This window comes from Aricia agestis, chromosome 22, assembly GCF_905147365.1.
Source record: "Aricia agestis chromosome 22, ilAriAges1.1, whole genome shotgun sequence".
Classification (NCBI taxonomy): domain Eukaryota; kingdom Metazoa; phylum Arthropoda; class Insecta; order Lepidoptera; family Lycaenidae; genus Aricia; species Aricia agestis.
Window position 1 is genome coordinate 7,839,024 of NC_056427.1, and position 19,267 is coordinate 7,858,290.

The window sequence follows — 19,267 nt, forward strand, 5'->3', positions numbered from 1 at the left end:
TTCTTTCCTCTCTGACACACTGGCTAGTAAAAACATAAATAAAGCGCCAAACACGTGGTAGAGCCAGGCTTCGGCACGAATGGGCCAGCTCGACCGGAGGAATACCACGGGCTCACAGAAAACCGGCGTGAACCGGAGGCCCAATTCCCTACCCTTCCCTTCCCTATTCCCTTCCTCACCTCCCCTACCCTGGAATCCTATTCCCTCTTAAAAGGCCGGCAACGCACCTGCAGCTCTTCTGATGCTGCGAGTGTCCATGGGCGACGGAAGTTGCTTTCCATCAGGTGACCCGTTTGCTCGTTTGTCCCCTTACTTCATAAAAAAAATCTGTAACTACATGACGCCCGCACCTTCTTGGATAAAAAGTATCATATGTCCTTTCTCGGGACTCAAAGTATCTCCATGCCAAATTTAACGCCTCCTTGGTCTAGTGGTATTATAGAGCGCAGCTCTTGACTCGGTGGTCGTGGGTTCGATTCCCGCGTTGGAAACATGTTATTTCCAAGTTTGGTTAGGACAATGCAGGCTGATCACCTGATTGTCTGACAAGTAAGATGATCCATGCGTCGGATGGGGGCATGTAAAAAGTCGGTCCTGCGCCTGATCTCTCGCCGGTCGTGTCGGTCTTCCGTCCCACTGGGTTATGAGAGTCAAGGAATAGACAGTGCTATTGTGTACTGCACACTCACTTGGGCACTATAAAATTACTCCTGCGTTGGTTTCAATGAAACTGGCCACCGTCACCGAAACCGGTGTGAGAGCTATTATACCAAATTTCAGCAAAATCGGTTCAGCGGTTTGGGCGTCTAGAGGTAACAGACAGATAAACAGAGAGATTTTCGCATTTATAATTCTTGTATGGACTAGTATAGATAATTCCTTACGTCCGTGTGTCACAATTTTCGGCTACTTTCGTCGGCGACATCAAAGACATTATTAATACACCCCCCCTCCCCCTACCCCCCTCCGCCTAATTAGGTGATCGTGCTAATTGGCCGAATTGATCTAATTTGGAGCGTTCATGCGATTATGACCTTTATGCTTATAAAAATAAGATATATTTTTAGGGTGGTAAAGTAATAATTTGGGAATGTTCATTCGACTGTGGACTTTATATTAAGGGCATAAGGTGTGTTTTGTGTTAGCAATGTAAGTTAATTATATTAATGATGCGATCATGTGGAAATTATATTTTTATGAAGAAAATATTAGATCATTATTTATGTTCCGTTTTGATTCATTTTGATCTATTTATTTATTTATTTATAAATTCTTTATTTGCATTATAAACAATATAAAATAACAAAAACAACATTAGGCAAGGAACATAGCAAATAGGCGGAACATAGCAATATATCTATACTAATAATATAAATGTGAAAATGTGTCTGTCAGTCTGTTACCTCTTTACGTCCAAACGGCTGAACCGATTTTGCTGAAATGTAGTATGGAGATACTTTGAGTTCCGGAAGAGGACATAATAAATTTTTTATCCCGGAAAAATGTATATGGTTTCCGCGCGATAAACAAATTTTGGCACAACGAATTTCGTCATGTACTTTTAATATACTTAAACAAAGCATCTTACTCTATATTGGACCATGATTGGTTACCATGATTGTTACAATGATCGCGAAGTTGTAATGGACCATCGACGTTGATTTTGGGAAATCATCGAAAATCTACACGTTCGTAATATCTTTTTAATCTACGAATAATAAAAACTAAGGAAAAGTATCTCCGTCAAAAAACATGCTCCACAAATTACAATACTTGTCAAAAATGTGTACCTACTACCTAGGTCATAAAGTTAATGCCACTGCGTGGTAAAAAGAGACGTGTGATACATGACAGCAGCACTCTTTTTTGACGTCCAGTCGGCACGTGCCGCACGTTGTCAATTTAATCTCATAGAAATCATGTTCAATCATGCTTGTGTAAGTGTATACGTACACATATTTTTACACACAGATGAAACCAATTTCGGTTTTATTTGACAGCTCGAGATTGTTGCTCTATTCCGCTAGGTATATTAACTTTATGACCTTGGTATACATTTCAATACATTTGCAATATTTAGGTGGCCTTGAGCGGTACTAGGCTGACGTTACATGACAGATCAAAAGGAACCAAATTTAAAACGGTAATAGCAGAGTAGACAGAATTATAGAGTATACCGACTTAGAACTGAGGTTGAAATTTTTAAATTAGAAGTATTATGACGAAAATCGTCGCTAGGGTTGTTAACTTGTTACCTACGAATTTAAAACTATGATATATTCGCTGGACATGTTCCTCTTTGGTCGTATTGTTGTTTGTGTTTTGGCACATGCGATTAAAATTTACAGAATCCAATTTTGAAATCTTTGTTTTAAATATTTAAAAATAAATTATATCAGCCAGCGCGAGGTACAATCCGTTCATAATCCTAGTGAAACCCGACGAATTTGACAGATATTGAAACCTGTCCGTCTCTTTGCAGTCGAACTACTGGTCGTTATGTCTATTGTGGTAATAGTATGGGAATTACGATTCCTTAGTTATTATTATTCGTAGTATTTAATGTAATAATTTCGTAATATGTGTTGGTCCAACTTGAGCCACCGGCGTATATATAGCTTTGATAAGGGGGGGGGGGGGGGGGGGGCTAAACGCAAAAAAGCGGCCAAGTGCGAGTTGGAATCGCCCATGAAGGGTTCCGCAGCAGCGAATAGGCAACGTGCTTAGGAAATCAAAAATTTTTTCTTATATAAAATATTTTCGATTTTAATCGGCAAGGTACATATAATAGGTATTATTGTCGAAATTGGATAAGTAAGATGGATAGTAATGGGGGGGGGGGGGGTCCGGACCCCCAGGACACCCCCCCTTATATACGGCCATGACTTGAGCCAACCAATTTAAATTAATGTTAAGTGACATGACACATTAATTTACTCGAGTTTTTTGTTTACGATTAAATCAAAATTAATTTAAACAGCGCACCAAATATACAAGCGAAAATTTGTGTCAATATTTGTCACTTCTGTACGCGAAAATTACCGAACCGATTTTGATAAAATTTTGCATGACAATAGTTTAGTCTCCGAATTATGACATAGGCTACTTTTGAGACGGAAAAACGTAGGGTTCCGTGGCATATTATCATAACTAGAGAGATACTTTTTACTCTATGCTACTACGACGTAGACCTTCGTAGAGGTGCTACGGGATGCTACGACGGGTCGTAGCAGAATGATTGACATCCATACTTCCATACTAATATTATAAATGCGAAAGTGTGTCTGTCTGTCTGTCTGTTACCTCTTCACGCTCAAACCACTGAACCGATTTTGCTGAAATTTGGTATAGAGATACTTTGAGTCCCGGGAAAGGACACAGGATACTTTTTATCCCGGAAAAATGTACGGTTCCCGCGCGATAAACGAGTTTTGGCGCAACGGAGTCGCGGGCGTCATCTAGTTGATTACTCAAGCTTAATTACAACTCACTATTTTATTAACAGTTTAATCGCCTACTTCGTACCATTATTCATACGTGGGAGAGCCATGCTTCGGCACGAATGGGCCGGCTCGACCGAATAAATACCACGTTCTCACAGAAAACCGGCGTGAAACAACGCTTGCGCTGTGTTTCGTCGAGTAAGTGAGTTTTACCCCTACCCTATTCCCTACCTTACCCTCCCCTATTTCCTTTTAAAAGGCCGGCAACGAACCTTCTGATGCTGCGAGTGTTCATGGGCGAATGAAATTGCTTTCCATCAGGTGACCCGTTTGCTCGTTTGCCCCCCTTATTTCATAAAAAAATAAAAAGACAACTTAAAAAAATACATACAGCCGAACGTATTACCTCCTCCTTTTTGGAAGTCGGTCAATAATGGATGTCCAGGGACAACGCAATTGGTCTTTCTCTTCATAATACAAATTTTCATACTAAACTGGTAGCCGTTGCCGATAAGGCTATACAGGGTGTAACAAAAATAAGTGATAATACTTTAGGGTGTGTACGTGTTCCTTGTAGAGAGTTCACTGTGAAAGTAGCAGCGCTGAAAGACCAAATTTTTTTTTCACTTTTGTATGGGGAAACTCGTGACACTCGGGCCCTTCCCCATACAAAAGTGAAAAAAAAGTCGTCTTTCAGCGCTGCTGCTTTCACAGTGAACTCTCTACAAGTCTACAAGGAACACGTACACACCCTAAAGTATTATGACTTATTTTTGTTACACACTGTATACAAGACTGTCCCGTTTAGATGCGTGTCAAAAAATTACAGAATAGGAATAAAAAACATTCCTACCCTAATAAAGTCGCTTATTATGCTTGATAACAGTAAATTCTTATCACACAACCTAAATTCTTCCACCCAAGAAATAATTCCTTCAAGCTATATTGACCTCTATGATTGAAGACCTAAGACACATTTTCCCGTAACACTTAATGAGATAACTCAATTTTTTCCAAACCAATTTGGACTCTATTTATATGATGATAAGATACATTTTGCTGTAATGATGTGTGTCGTCTAAATATACGAAAGAAGCAGGAAATCGGGTGACCCATCCTAAAGACACTCTATAAGACCCATACTATGGTCATAGGAGGTAGCGATTTTAATAGCGTTTTTGTCCATTTATTATTATGTGATGTGAACGAGTGTTAGTTCTGTTACCTATTTCTGCTTATGTTGAAAAAATATAATATGAAATCCATTCTAATATTATAAATGCGAAAGTGTGTCCGTCTGTATATTACCTCTTCACGCCCAAACCACCTGAACCGATTTAGCTGAAAGGTATGGAGATACTTTTAATCCCGGTAAAGAACAATGGATACTATTATTACCGGAAAAATGTACGGTTTCCGGGCGATAAACAAATTTTGGCGCAACGGAATTGCGGGCGTTATGTAAGTTAAAAAAAAATCGCCATTTTTAAGCAGGCCATAAACGCAAGGGTGTACCTGACAGGTTTGCCTGTGCAGTTACGCGTGTATGGCCTGCTTAAAAGTCCAAAATGTGTGAGGCATTTGTTCAACGCCTAACCGAAGCGTATCGCCCGCTCGTACCGTGTTCGCGGCCTTACCGCAGCGTGACGTCATATAATTACTTAAATTAACAGCCTGCAGTTTTTCTCATCTTAATGTATACAAACTATACACATTTATACTACTAACACTAAAACAGGAACTTTTTCAATGAGATGACTGAAAATGAAGATGACGAATAATATTTTTCTAACCGACTACAGCGAAGGGTAACAATTTTGACAGTGACAAATATTTATGTGTCATAGGATTATTTTATAAATCGAATTATCGCGAAAATTCTAGGGATTTCGTGAAAACACGGATAATTAGATAATGCTGTTTATATTTTTCAATTTTTCTATAGAAAGTTAATCGTTTTGGGAAAACAGCAATTTTAAATACATTAAATATCAAAAACTGCTAGCTCACTTACAAAAACAACCATCAAGACGTCAAGAATTTAAAACGTCAAGACTCAAGTCTTCAACCAATCAGAGAAGATGTTGATGTCGGGCGCTTAAACCGACCAATCAGTGATTTTTTTCGATAATAACTAACGATTCGTTTCGCAATCTTACTAAGGCGACTCGCGTTTTCGCGAAAACACTACCTTTTGTCAGTAAGGTTGAAAAATGTAATCACCATTGTCTAATTACACTACTCAACACTAAAAAAAATCTGATTTGGTACATATGATTTCATATCGAGGTTGACTACTAATAAATAAATGTAGGCATTTCATTTTGATATCACATCTGGAAACTGACAAATGTAAATTCAAACTTTCTGTAACGTAGACGTAAGTTTGATGTTTATGTAGCTGGTATTTCGAAAATAAGATTATTTTACAAACAAAACTTACTTTATACGTTAGTTTAATTAATGAACTTTTATTTGACATGCGTGAATGTTAGCAGTCCTAACTTATTTTGTTACATTTTTGGCGAATTTATGCCAAAATCTGGCCATCACGAGTCACTCGTACTGGGACATAAAATTGTTAAATTTGGTTCATTGGTTGAGCCCGATTAAATTATTTTGCTGCCGTAACACATAAAATTAGGTTTTTTAAATATTTTCGTAAAACACTTGACCAAAGATAATCCTGCATTACAATTTCCCTAGCAAGTTTCCAAATCTTAGGCGAAAATCAAAGTCAAATTCAAATCTTATTCGTAGGTAGGGCATAAGAAAGCTGATCGAAGATTCATCTTTTACATCAACTTACTCTTAATCATTCGGAAAAACAAGCAGGAGAAGCTTTTATTGATGTGACAAAGAATTTTCTCGGTCACAACAAATCCACTGACTTTCGCCAAAAATAAAACTGATGTTGGACTGTGTCCTTAAAAATATCAGAGATCACATGAAGAAAAAGATCAGACTTCTATTTATGATCATACAGGGAACTGTTAAAAAAGTTTCAGGGTGGTACAAATAAAAAAAAAAAATCTCCTTTGCAGTAGCATGGCGGCCATTGGGAACTGTCGGAAACGTGGAAACTCGCGTCCCGCAAGCTGTATATCGACCGATGAATTTCATTGGTCGATATCACGGTCGGTATAAAGCATGCGGGCAATCCCAGCAGGCGGTGTAACGAACACGTATCGACTTGTAACTTGGTCGTTATCTCGGCTGCGGGGACTGCCCGCATGCTGTAAAACGAACGAGTTAACGACCAATGAAAATGAGCCATAAGTAATATTGCACAGTTTAGTTTTGTTACATCATACAGGTTGTTCGGGTAAACTCAAACAATCCTAGGTCATAATTTGTATGGGTATGAAGACGGATTTTTTTGAGTTTCCAGCATTGTTCTCATAGAAAAAGTTGTTCATTTTGACGGGCTCATTTGACTGATTGAGAGGAATTGCGAAATGTGACCATTTTAGCCCCGCTGTCCTGCTTTTGCGGAAAATATCCTCACAAACTTTAACATTAACAACCAACGGGATGAGTCTAAAGCAAGGGTGGCCAACCTTTTCGACACTTGGGCCGAAATTCGGAAGTAGAATTTTACCCCGGGCCGCACTACCAAATTTTATGTATACTTACTCGTAGTGGAATGAAAGTCAAAATCGGATACTATAATTTTTCCTATTAGAACGTAGTTAGAGCTTTTATTTTAAAAGTAAAAGAAAAGAAGTATTTGTTTGCTTTTTATAGTAGGTATGGTAAGGTAATTTTAGTATTGACTTTTTTTACTTTAAATAAATGTGCTCGGCTCCGCGGGCCACAAGGTAACAAACGGCGGGCCGCATGTGGTCCGCGGGCCGCGTGTTGGCCACCCTTAGTCTAAAGTGTTACAAATTCTCTTGTACTATTGTACCATAATGCAAAGTGTCATTCTTAAAAGTTTAGCTCGGCTGTAGAGTGACAACTTAAAGACACGGCAAAATGTTTTTGATAGATAATTTTAACGGAAAAAAAACTTGAGAGGTGACAAGGGACACCCGGATGGAACGAAGTCATAAATAGGAGTCTATTTCTCAATACTAGAGATCGCCCAATGGTCAAAATTCGACCTCAAAAAAAAGTTTCAAACGCTCTCTACCATGCAGGTACTAATAAAAAAGTGTCGCGCGATAAGGAACTACATACCAAAAATACGTGTGGCACTAGCCGTGTACTGACCAAGCGAGCAGCCTCACGAGGCTCGGGCCGCGGCACGCTCGGGCGAGGCAGCGCGTACGTTGGCCTCGGGCGAGGCACAAAAAAGGAGCAAAATATGATACACATATTTAATAAGTACACAAAAGAACCGGCGACCCCCGGCTTGAGCTACCAACGCGCTCCCCACTGAATTAGAATTAGAATATTTTTATTGCAAGAATTTAGTGTTACTTACTGAGTCACAGACGTATGTCAGATCTATCCCATACCTGTATCTACGTCGTCAAACTTAGTTATTGTCAACGTTAAGCGTCGTCGACGGGTCGCGCGGTGTGATGGGTGGCCGACAGCCTCTCAATACTGAGAGCCTCTTAACTGACAGACTGTCATGTCAGTCTGGTAATGTATTTTAAAGTCTATATTGACAGTATCAAAGCATAGAAGGGGTAAGTTCTTAAATACAAAGTACGAGTAAGATAATATATTTTAATATAATAGCAGAGACTAGCTGACCCGGAAAACTTAGGTTTGCCATAATATAAATTATTTCTATACTGTACTCGGCGAAACATGGCGGTAGCACAGCGGTAGCGATCATTGACCTGTCAAAAAACTTGTCATTTTTATATAAACTGCGATTGGCAATGGACTAGGAACATATGGCACTTCATTGTTAATCGCGGTTTATATAGACAAAATCACAAGTTTTTGACAGGCAGTCAATGACCACTACCGCCATGTTTCTCCGAATACAGTATAGTATCAATATAAAAAGTAAATAAAAACCTATTCTCAGGCCTAACGAATGTACATACAAAATTTCATTACATTCGGTTGAGCCATTTTGGAGGAATTCGCGCACAAACACTGACACGAGAATACAGAGTGCAATTAAAGCTTCCTGCCAAATTTTGATATATTGATCCTTGTTCAAAATAAAAATACACGTACTATTTTTTCTTATAATCACTCAGTACTAAAATGTTGAGAAATAGCTTCCGAAAGTTATCCTAAAAACACTACAATTAACGGACACGACGCGTCGACCGCGCGTGTCTCTCCCCGCGTCACCCCCGCTCATACCTACCGCCGCGAGTGACCGTTCAGAAACGATTTTAAATGGGATAAAATATGTCAATAAAAAAAAAACACCCAATCTTACATGCACTCTCCTAATGATACCTAAGCCCTGGAAAAATTTAGCAGGAAGGTTTAATTGCACCCTGTATATTCGATTCTCCAAGTGTGCTCTGTGGAGTCCTGGGTCTCCGCAAAGGCCTTGTATGGGGCTCCGCGAGCGTATTGTGGACATTATCACATTAAATTTAAAGTTTAACTAGGTTTTCATAATAAACTGAATCATAAAAAATATATAACCACGCGAGATTAACGCTATAAAATATTTTATAGTTTAATTTCAAGTTATCACGAACATGAAAGTAAAAAACATCATATTCGTAACATTCATAACTTTAGTTAACACTAAAAGCATAATCATAAACAACAAAGTAAGAAATGATACAGAAAATAAGAACAAAATTATGAAAAACAAAATTGTTGATTTGAGTGCAGAGTTTGATGAAATCAGCAGAAAAAAAGACGAAGACGACATAACAGAACTAAAAAATATAAGAGATACTTTATACAATAATATAAATACAAACTTAGATAAACATATAGCTGTTTTACAAAGAAAAAAATATTCCGATGATGATGTAAAAAAGTTAAAACAATTTAAAAATAATATTGCAAAACTGAATGCAGATTTTGATAATAATCCCAATAAAAATAATTTGGATTCTAGACGATTACTAGATTTAAATGTGCAAAGTAAACTGAGGAATATTTTATAAGAATAGATAATAGAAAAGATAATAAAGTGATAGAAGTAAATAAAGAATACATAATATTATAACATAACGTAACTTCAAGACCAATATCTAACGTAGAAAGAAGAAAAATAAATTACCTAACATAAAACCTTATTAGTTATTTCAGCAAAGAAGTCTTTAAATACTTTTTAACCCTCGACGCACACGACGCGGCGACCGAATCAGGAAATTCCGTAACGAAAATAAACCCAACACTCTCATTCCCGGCACAGCGTCTTACGTCGTTTCAGTTAAGCATACTTCGATATATTGTTTGTATGGATTCTATGCAGTTTTATCCCGGCAGTCCCCGAGTGCACGCGTATTATTATCTACTCTTTAACATCAAAAGTGACCTACTCTGAACAAATTTTGTTAATTAACAATATCATTTTCATTTTTACGAATCGAGATCATAATAAGATTACAGAATCGCTTTTAACATATAATTAATGTAAATAATTAATTGATTTTGATGGAAAAAATATCGAGTTACGGAGCACTTGGAGTATAATGTAATTATTAGCTCCAAAAGTTGATATCCTCTCACAAAGGGAATTCGTAATAAAGGACTCAGGCTTTTCCACGTTATACCAAGATTGGCCGCCATGATTGTAACCTATCTTTGAACCGGCGCTGAGAGAGTCAGAGTACGAACAAGATATTTTATTGTGCCTAAGTGTGTGCGCAATATACAAGAGCTCTCTTCTACTCATGTAGCCCAGTGGAGCCTAAGGGTGAAGCCGAACTAGCGTAATTTGTCAGTTGTGACTCGCAGAATTTCGGTCGCGTAAATATTTTTTCATACAAATCATGACTCACAAAATTACGCTCGTGTGAATCACACAGGACTTTTGTATGAAACTGAATGCAGCAGAATTTCTGCCAGCCGAAATTCTGCGACTCACAACTCACAAATTACGCTCGTTTGGCCTCACCCTCAGGTTCCACTAGGCAACATGAGTAGAAGAGAGCTCTCGTATATTGCGCACACACTTAGGCACAATAAAATATCTTGTTGGTAGCTGGCAAAGGAATTACACACCAAAAAGGATGACTACAAATTCAGTAACACCCGTTTTTTGTATACGAAACCCTAAACATTAACAGGTTTAATTCTTATATCCGTAAAATCGGAAACGTTCCATTACGGACGGGAATAAAAATCGAATACAAACATTTATTGTGTTGAGAGCCATCGAGTTACTTTCGTATTTCTTTCGACTTTCGAGTGAGTTTTTATAATGATCAATTTTCTGCGAATTATAATTGGAGATTCGATTTTTGTTTTTGTTTTCAATATTTGCCTTAACGTAACCTAGTATTCGTATCCCACGGGAATAATGCAGCCTTTTCCAAAGTGGGCGATAACGCCCCCATGTGGGCGCTGAAGGTTTAAAGTTGTGGGACCCAGAAAAAATGGGGGCGTTATAGAAGCTTAGGCAAATAACTCATTTTTCCCTTTTAATTAAACAAACCTCGTAACTTACCTATTTCATCATCTGGCTATTTAAATATATCTAGCTATTTTTTATTTTTTCCCAAATAACTTTCCCGATCCTTTCAAATTGTCAGTTACCGACTTCATCCACTAACGTCTTTTATTATCTGTTATTTCAGATACGAAAATATTATCCATCTCCACCGTCAATATTAATTAAGCAGAGTCGAGGTCGGGAACTAGTTAATTTTAATCACGTGATGAACAAAAACCCGCCGTCATGCGCATTATTATAGCGAGTAATCTGGGATAATGTATGAGAGTGTGGTACTATGAAAACTCGAACGTAGTTCGCTATCAAGATGTTTCGGAAACTCGAACGTGGTTCACTATCGAGATGTTTCGGAAACTCGAACGTGGTTCGCTATCGAGATGTTTCGGAAACTCGAACGTGGTTCACTATCGAGATTTTTCGGAAACTCAAACGTGGTTCACTATCGAGATGTTTCGGAAACTCGAACGTGGTTCGCTATCGAGATGTTTCGGAAACTCGAACGTGGTTCACTAACGAGATATTTTGGAATATGTACACTATGAACATTTTCTAAAATATTGAATTAATTAAGTGAGTGTACGCATGCCTATGCGTACACTCACTCATTTACTTAAAGGTGGAAGTTGTTTTCGCGGAATATTGCTAAAAATAATAACAACCTAAATTTAAACTATGTATTTCCGCAAAGTAACGCCTGATTCCATTAACTATTACCCTACTTTTGTAACTTGATTACACGTCACGACTATGTTTTGTGTTGTAGGGTTTTTGTGATATATTTCTTTCACATATTTCTATGACAAATATAATATAATACACATCAATTAACCATTATTAATAATATTTTTACACAGCGAAATGTACTTATTACTATACAAGCTTTGCTTGTCTGTCTGAAGAAAAAGACACTAAAAAGGTATGCCACATGAATATAATTTATTACTAAGAAATAAAAAGGTTAGACTAAATTGGAACGAATATTCGATACGCTATAGTTTACATAATGTGAAATAATAAAAAAATTCACGTTCGAGTTTCCATAGTAAACCCGGGTATGTCAATAATACAAATGGGTTAGAAATACCAGGGGTGCAGCCTTATCTTATCAGTGGGTCAACTGCCGGGGGGTTGGCCCCGGCTAGGAGGGGTTGGGGGTAAACCCCCATATTTTTACGATACAGCGTTTTTCCTTGTCAAACAAATTTGTTTTCTTTTATTTAAAAGATAAAACGTGTTTTATTCATGTGCTCCTGGTAGTGAGATATTTTATAAGGAAATTGGGCATCTCTATCAACTTATGTTTTCCTATCCTCATAATATATGTATTAAAGAAAAGTAGAAGGTAAACCTTTCTAGTATAGGCCGCAAATCGCTCGCAATGTATAGTTTTTATTATTCGTAGTACGTTGTATTGTAAATTGTGCAATTTTATTGGCATTTTGACGTTCGGACGCATATACTAAATCATCTTTAAACGAGCAATTCATGTATATATATATATTTATAATTGGAATCTCGGAATCGGCTCCAACGATTTTCATGAAATTTAGAATATAGGGGGTTTCGGGGCGATAAATCGATCTAGCTAGGAATCATTTTTAGAAAATGTATTTTAAATTTTTATTCGTGTTTTATCGATAATCGATAAACTGAAAAATATGACTCTTCCTGACATCTATTGGCGAATAATAGTACTATTTTGTTAGCAACTAATTGCTTTATCGACACAACAACAGCTAAAGCTATTCCAGCAGATGGCGTTGTTAAGTAACACGAAGTCAATGAGTGTTTGCTATACCGAGCAAAGCTCGGTCATCCAGGTACTATAAGCTTAATACTAGTTAGCGTTCCGTACCCAAAGGGTACTAAAAACATAACCCTCCCGGCAGTCGGGTAAAAACGGGACCCTATTATTGAGACTTCGATGTCTGTCCGTCTGTCTGTCTGTCTCCAGGCTGTAACTCAAGAACGGTAATAGCTAGAGAGTTGAAATTTTCACTTATTATGTATATCTATTGCTGTTATATTAACAAATACTAAAAACAAAAATAAATTAATATTTAAGGGGGGCTCCCATACAACAAACGTGATTTTTTTTGGCCTTTTTTGCTCTATATCAATAAACATGGCATTTTTTGCTCTAAGTATATCAATAAACATGGCAACAGGTAGGTACTTGAATTTTTCTCAAAGTTTTTAGTTAAGTATATTATGTGTACTTTAATATTTAATAATAATATAAAAAAAATATATAAGGGGGCACCCATACAAAAAACACAGTTTTTGGCCTAATTTTGCTCTATAATGGTACAGAACCCTTCGTGCGCGAGTCCGACTCGCACTTGGCCGATTATTTTTTACCGCTGCCTGTATAATAGGACAAAACCAGAACAGTGGAAAGAAGAACAGAGGAGAAGTGGATCTGTTCTGGTGATGGTGTTTTATGATATTTTTATAGTGCACAAGTGTGTGCGCAGTCGAGTCGAGATTCGCCATGCTTCGAGACGAATGGGCCGGCTCGACCGGAGAAATACCACGTTCTAACAGAAAACCGGCGTGAAACAGCGCTTGCGCTGTGTTTCGCCGAGTGAGTGAGTTTACCGAAGGCCCAATCCCCTACGGCCTACCCTATTCCCTTCCCTACCCTCCCCTATTACCCTATTCCCTCTTAAAAGGCCGGCAACGCACCTGCAACTCTTCTGATGCTGCGAGTGTCCATGGGCGACGGAAGTTGCTTTCCATCAGGTGACCCGTTTGCTCGTTCGCCCCCTTATTTCATGATCTCGTTTTTTGGAAGTCGGTTAAGAATGAGAGAAAAAAAATGCTTATATTTCCGTTGCATTTATTTTCACTGTCCCATTTTGATGAAATTATAGGCAGCCTAAATATGATTTCTCACAACATTTTCTACAGCAGGGCTCTTTTATGTTCCTCTTTTTGCTCTTACGCTCATAACTGTCCTTAGAGCCGCTTTTGAAGCCGTACTTAGAACACTTTTCATTGAGATGTTTTCTCCCGCCTCCCTTAAAAATATTATTAAATCCATTTTAATATTATAAATGCGAAGGCATACAGTTTGTATCTCTGTTCCCTCGTCACGCCAAAACCGCTGAACTGATTTTGCTGAAATTTGGTATGGAGATACTTTAAGTCCCGGTGAAGGACATAGGATACTCTTTATCTCGGAAAAATGTACGGTTCCCGCGCGATAAATGAATGGAGCAACGGATTTGCGCATGCCGCCCGATGTAGTTCTACTACCATGGAAATATTATAATCCACTGATTATAATAATATTTCCATGGTACTAGAACTATAAACATGATTCAAGGCAATAAATGAATTATGAATGATGACCTCAGCTTACAGTTCTTCTTGTTTTCTTCTTTTTCCTCCTACGTTCATCCGCTTCGTCTTGCAGCTTCTTAAACATTTTAGCCGCTTTCTCCTGAATCAGCTTTCTGTCATTCTTTATTCGAATCTGCATTTCTCTAGGCAATTTTTTCATATAGTTATGTAACTTACTTAGCCTTCTGGTGTCATTATTTGAATCAGAATTTCTATAAACTTTGTCCAATTTTACAATATCACTTCTCAGATCTTTTAAATCTTTTATAAATGCATCGGAATCGTTGGTTTCTTGTAACATTGTAATGCTATCATTTATTCCTTCAGTTATATTCTTCATAATATCATCTCTTTTATCTTCTAATGCTTTTATTCTATCTTCTTTATTTTCTGTGCTAATTTGGCCGATATCTAATTCTAATTGTTTTTCTTCTTCTTTAATATTTTCTGCTCTATTTTTTTCGTTATTTTCATTTATACTATCTTCTTTTGTTTTGTTCTCATTGTCGAATATTTGTATATTTTGAATAATATTTGTATTAACAAAAGCCAGTAATGTTACGAGAATAACAATCTGTATTTTCATGTTTTTCAATAGCTTTACTGTATAGTTTATGGTTTTATGCAACTTTTATGATACAAAAGTTATTGGTGAATTAAATTTCCATACTATATTTTTGAAAATAATATGAGTGAAGTATGAGAAATGTCACAAAGTCTAAAACAATATGAAATGCAAGATGCTGAGCAATAAATATTTGTATTGTAAAAAATATCAGCAAAACTCTTAATAGGTATACATTTATCTATTTTTTTTTTTATGAAATAAGGGGGCAAACGAGCAAACGGGTCACCTGATGAAAAGCAACTTCCGTCGCCCATGGACACTCGCAGCATCAGAAGAGCTGCAGGTGCGTTGCCGGCCTTTTAAGGGGTAATAGGGGAGGGTAGGGAAGGGAATAGGGGAGGGTACGGAAGGGAATAGGGGAGGGTACGGAAGGAAATTGGGGAGGGTAGGGAAAGGAAAAGGGTAGGGGATTGGGCCTCCGGTAAACTCACTCACTCGGCGAAACACAGCGGAAGCGCTGTTTCACGCCGGTTTTCTGTGAGGACGTGGTATTTCTCCGGTAGAGCCGGACCATTCGTGCCGAAGCATGGCTCTCCCACGTCAAAAATATATATAAAACTCAAAGGTGACTGACTGATTGACATAGTGATCTATCAACACACAGCCCAAACCACTGGACGGATCGGGCTGAAATTTGGCGTGCAGGTAGATGTTATAACGTAGGCATCCGCTAAGAAAGGATTTTGATAAATTCCAACCCCAAGGGGTTCAAATAGGGGATGAAAGTTTGCATATAATAATACTTCTTAACGCGAGCGAAGCCGCGGGCAAAAGCTCGTATAATATATTACTATTACCAATATATTACCTAGAGTCCAAAATCTAAATGTTTGATTTGATCAAATTATAAGGAAAAAAAGGAGTAATTGTCCTTATGTTACAAAATATTAGTTACCCACTTCTTCCACATATTTTCAATTCTTATAGTTAACAAAATAAGTGTAGCACTCGGGGACTGCCGCGATATAGCATTTCTATCAACTTCTGCAATTATAATTCGCATTTATCTAGTCGCACGCTCACAAACACCGAAGTCTGGCAACGCCACAGCTGTGCTGGACGGAGTGGGATGTGTTAGGTTTTTCTCGTTACGGAATATCTTTATTTGGTCGCCGCGCTCAGCCCTCGATAAAATTAAAGCTATGCCATAGCTTTAAAATATAACCCTCTTGGCTCTAACCACAGGCGGGTACAAGTAGACAGACAGACAGAATTTCTTACATGTACTCGATACAGACTCCCTTTGACCTAAATAAGGGCGAGCACACACTACAGCTTTCAGAATTCGTGTGATTTAATTTTTATTTATTAACACTAGATGTCCCGGTGAACTTCGAACCGATAAACCTTCCCTGTACGTACACAATTATTTGACTGTCTACAGCTGTCTAAACCATAGAGTTAAGAGGATACAACAGCGGCTAGAGAAATGAAAAAAAAGTACGTGTAATATCTATAGCTGTCTCCCTTACCTCAAGCCTATACCGCAGAACGCGATAGAGACAACTGCAGAAAATCCAGAAAATCAACGATTCGTTGTCCCCTGATTCCTTCTCCAAAACTTAACCGATTTAAGTACTTTTTTCATTAAAGATTAAAAAAGGCTTGAGCTGTGTTCCTATGTTTTGCTTTTTTTGTATAATCTAGCCAAATCTGTTTTCTGGACGTTTGAACACAGTGGAAAATCTGGCCATTTTTTTGGGTTTTTGAACGTTCATATCTTATTTAATAATTAAATTATGAAAAAAAAGAAAACATAGGGACATTGTATTAGTGGCCGTAGATATTCAGGAAAAAAATTATAACTCTACTAGCATTATCCAGGGAGGAAACAGGGGACAACGTTTGTATGGAAAAAAGGGCGGTGTGGAATCCTCTTAATATATCTAGCGGAATAGAAAAACAAAGGCCTGAGCAAGAGAGATGTCACTATCAGTAACACTGCGTGGTAAAAAGAGACGTGTGATACATGACAGCAGCACTCTTTTTTTTGACGTCCAGTCGGCACGTGCCGCACGTTGTCAATTTAATCTCATAGAAATCATGTTCAATCATGCTTGTGTAAGTGTGTACGTACACATATTTTTACACACAGATGCAACCAATTTCGGTTTCGTTTGACAGCTCGAGATTGTTGCTCTATTCCGCTAGGTATATTAACTTCATGGTCTAAACACACTAGGCCGAAGTTACGCGGCGTAAATTCCGCATGATTACGCTCATGACACACTATTCCGTCGCGTTCCGTCCGTATTTTGTATGCGTTTGACATTGCGGACGTATAATCATGCAGAATTTACGCTGCGTAACTTCGGCCTAGTGTGTTTAGACACTAAATTAGCAAAATCGGTTTAGCCGCTGTCGAGTTTTAGCGACACTAACAAAATTGAAGATTTATTTTAATTCATATAGCCTATAGATAACGTCCCCAACTCCATTTCATGGAAATTCGGCGATCGTTTATCGCACGGGAATCGTACATATTTCCACAACAAACACGTTGTTCTGTCCTTCCCACCTCTCAAATTATATTAATACCAAATTTCATCTAATTCGGTTCAGCCGGTAACAGAGATATCGATAGAACAGTCAAACACACAAGTCGTTCTTACCGCTATAAGAACATGGCCTGTAAATTTTCATCTTTTATAAAATGATGAAGGTCTGGCTGACTCTATAATGGATCAAGAGCCCGCGAGGGCCAGCCCTTCCTTTATTTCGTAAAGCTGAAAATTTACCGGTTTGTGACCTAAAGCCCGGGCGCGCACTAGCGGACAGGTCACGATGGCCATCGAGATAATCCTTAGTATGAAACCGCCATAGACCACGCGCACCTGGCCGCAACGCGACCAGCGGCCACACCATACTTTCGATGGCCGCAGCGACCTGGCCGCTGCAGCCTGGCCGCTAGTGCGCGCCTGGCCTTACAGAGGTAAGGACGACCAGCAACTGTGGATTTTCGGTCGCAGTTACTTTAGGACTTAGGAGGTATCCAGTTCTGAAGGTCTATCTGAGTGTCGAGAAAGAGTAAAGCTCAAATTCATAGCTTACCTCACCCTTAAAGTTTCTTACGGCCATTTCCAATATTTGATCTATCTCTGGTTTTGCCCTACTAGAGATAGGAATAGCTCACAATTGACATAAAATATGTCTAATTTTTTTTTTTTAATTATATAGACTTTGGGGTGGCTAGCAGTGGGAAGCGACTGTCAAAATCCGGCACTGGAAGACGAGCTCCCTCCACTTACCGCGAATAATATAAGCTATGAAATTGAGCTTTTGAAGGTTTTTTTTTATGAAATAAGGGGGCAAACGAGCAAACGGGTCACCTGATGGAAATCAACTTCCGTCGCCCATAAGAGCTGCAGGTGCGTTGCTTTTTAAGAGGGAATATGGGAGGGTAAGGAAGGGATTAGGGGAGGGTAGAGAAGGGAATAGGGTAGGGGATTGGCCCTCCGGTAAACTCACTCACTGGGCGAAACACAGCGCTTGCGCTGTTTCACGCCGGTTTTCTGTGAGCCCGTGGTATTTCTCCGGTCGAGCCGGCCCATTCGTTCCAAAGCATGGCTCTACCACGTTCAAAAGTATCAATTATTCAAAAGTCATAGTATCTGATTTTGCGACCTATACAATGTGTGCCCGTCCTAATATCTCCATGTCAACCATCCAGGCGTATAGCAGGTCCGCTCACAGTAAAGGATTTGTTCTAATGAGACGCCGCGCCGGGGTTCCTGTAGACTGCTAGAGTTCTGTCACTGGATAAAGAAAAATTCCGTACCTAGAGCAACATAGTCTGGACATACGATTAGGAGAAATTCGACCATTGCATCTTTAATAATAATAGTATTTTAAAATGATAAAACCGACGTCAAACTTGTATGTAAGTAATTATGAATTAAAATTTCCTATCTCAAAAACAAATGAACCTATTTTGATGAAACTTGCAGTATTCCGTAAGTTGAACAATACCTAGTACTTACAACAAAAAAAATACTTAAATCGGACTTCTAGTTCCGGAGGTGTGCGACCATAAACATAAAAACTTATATATATTGTTGGCACATTTGTTCAGACGCTGATAAAGACTAACATAATATACGAAAAGTGGGCAGTTCTGGAAATATTAAATACATACGGTCCTTTTTTTGAAGTCATACAAGGTATTAGCGTGTTTTTTTTTAAATCATTTATTCAGAGCTATTCAGAGTAAATTAACATTTTACAATATACATTAAAATTTGCCAAACAGCGCAGCAGTTTGTTGGCGACAAATTACAAATTCATTAA

General features: G+C 38.3%; 1 protein-coding gene across 1 annotated transcript; it reads right to left on the minus strand.

The window, feature by feature from the left end:
- Positions 1–13,829: 13,829 nt before the first annotated feature.
- LOC121738223 (putative leucine-rich repeat-containing protein DDB_G0290503) lies at positions 13,830–15,021 on the minus strand. Its single transcript, XM_042130181.1, has 2 exons — positions 14,372–15,021; positions 13,830–14,027 (listed from the first exon to the last, which is right to left on the minus strand). The coding sequence occupies exons 1-2, from the start codon at positions 14,936–14,938 to the stop codon at positions 13,875–13,877; spliced, it is 720 nt and encodes a 239-aa protein (XP_041986115.1). The 5' UTR covers positions 14,939–15,021; the 3' UTR covers positions 13,830–13,874.
- Positions 15,022–19,267: the final 4,246 nt, after the last annotated feature.

Bases quoted from the DNA above. Each gene is read 5' to 3' on its own strand.
- LOC121738223 (XM_042130181.1), bottom strand. From the start codon at position 14,938: ATGAAAATACAGATTGTTATTCTCGTAACATTACTGGCTTTTGTTAAT. The intron at 14,028-14,371 runs GTAAGCTGAGGT...AATATTTTTAAG, and splicing joins AGAAGAAAACAAGAAGAACT to GGAGGCGGGAGAAAACATCT.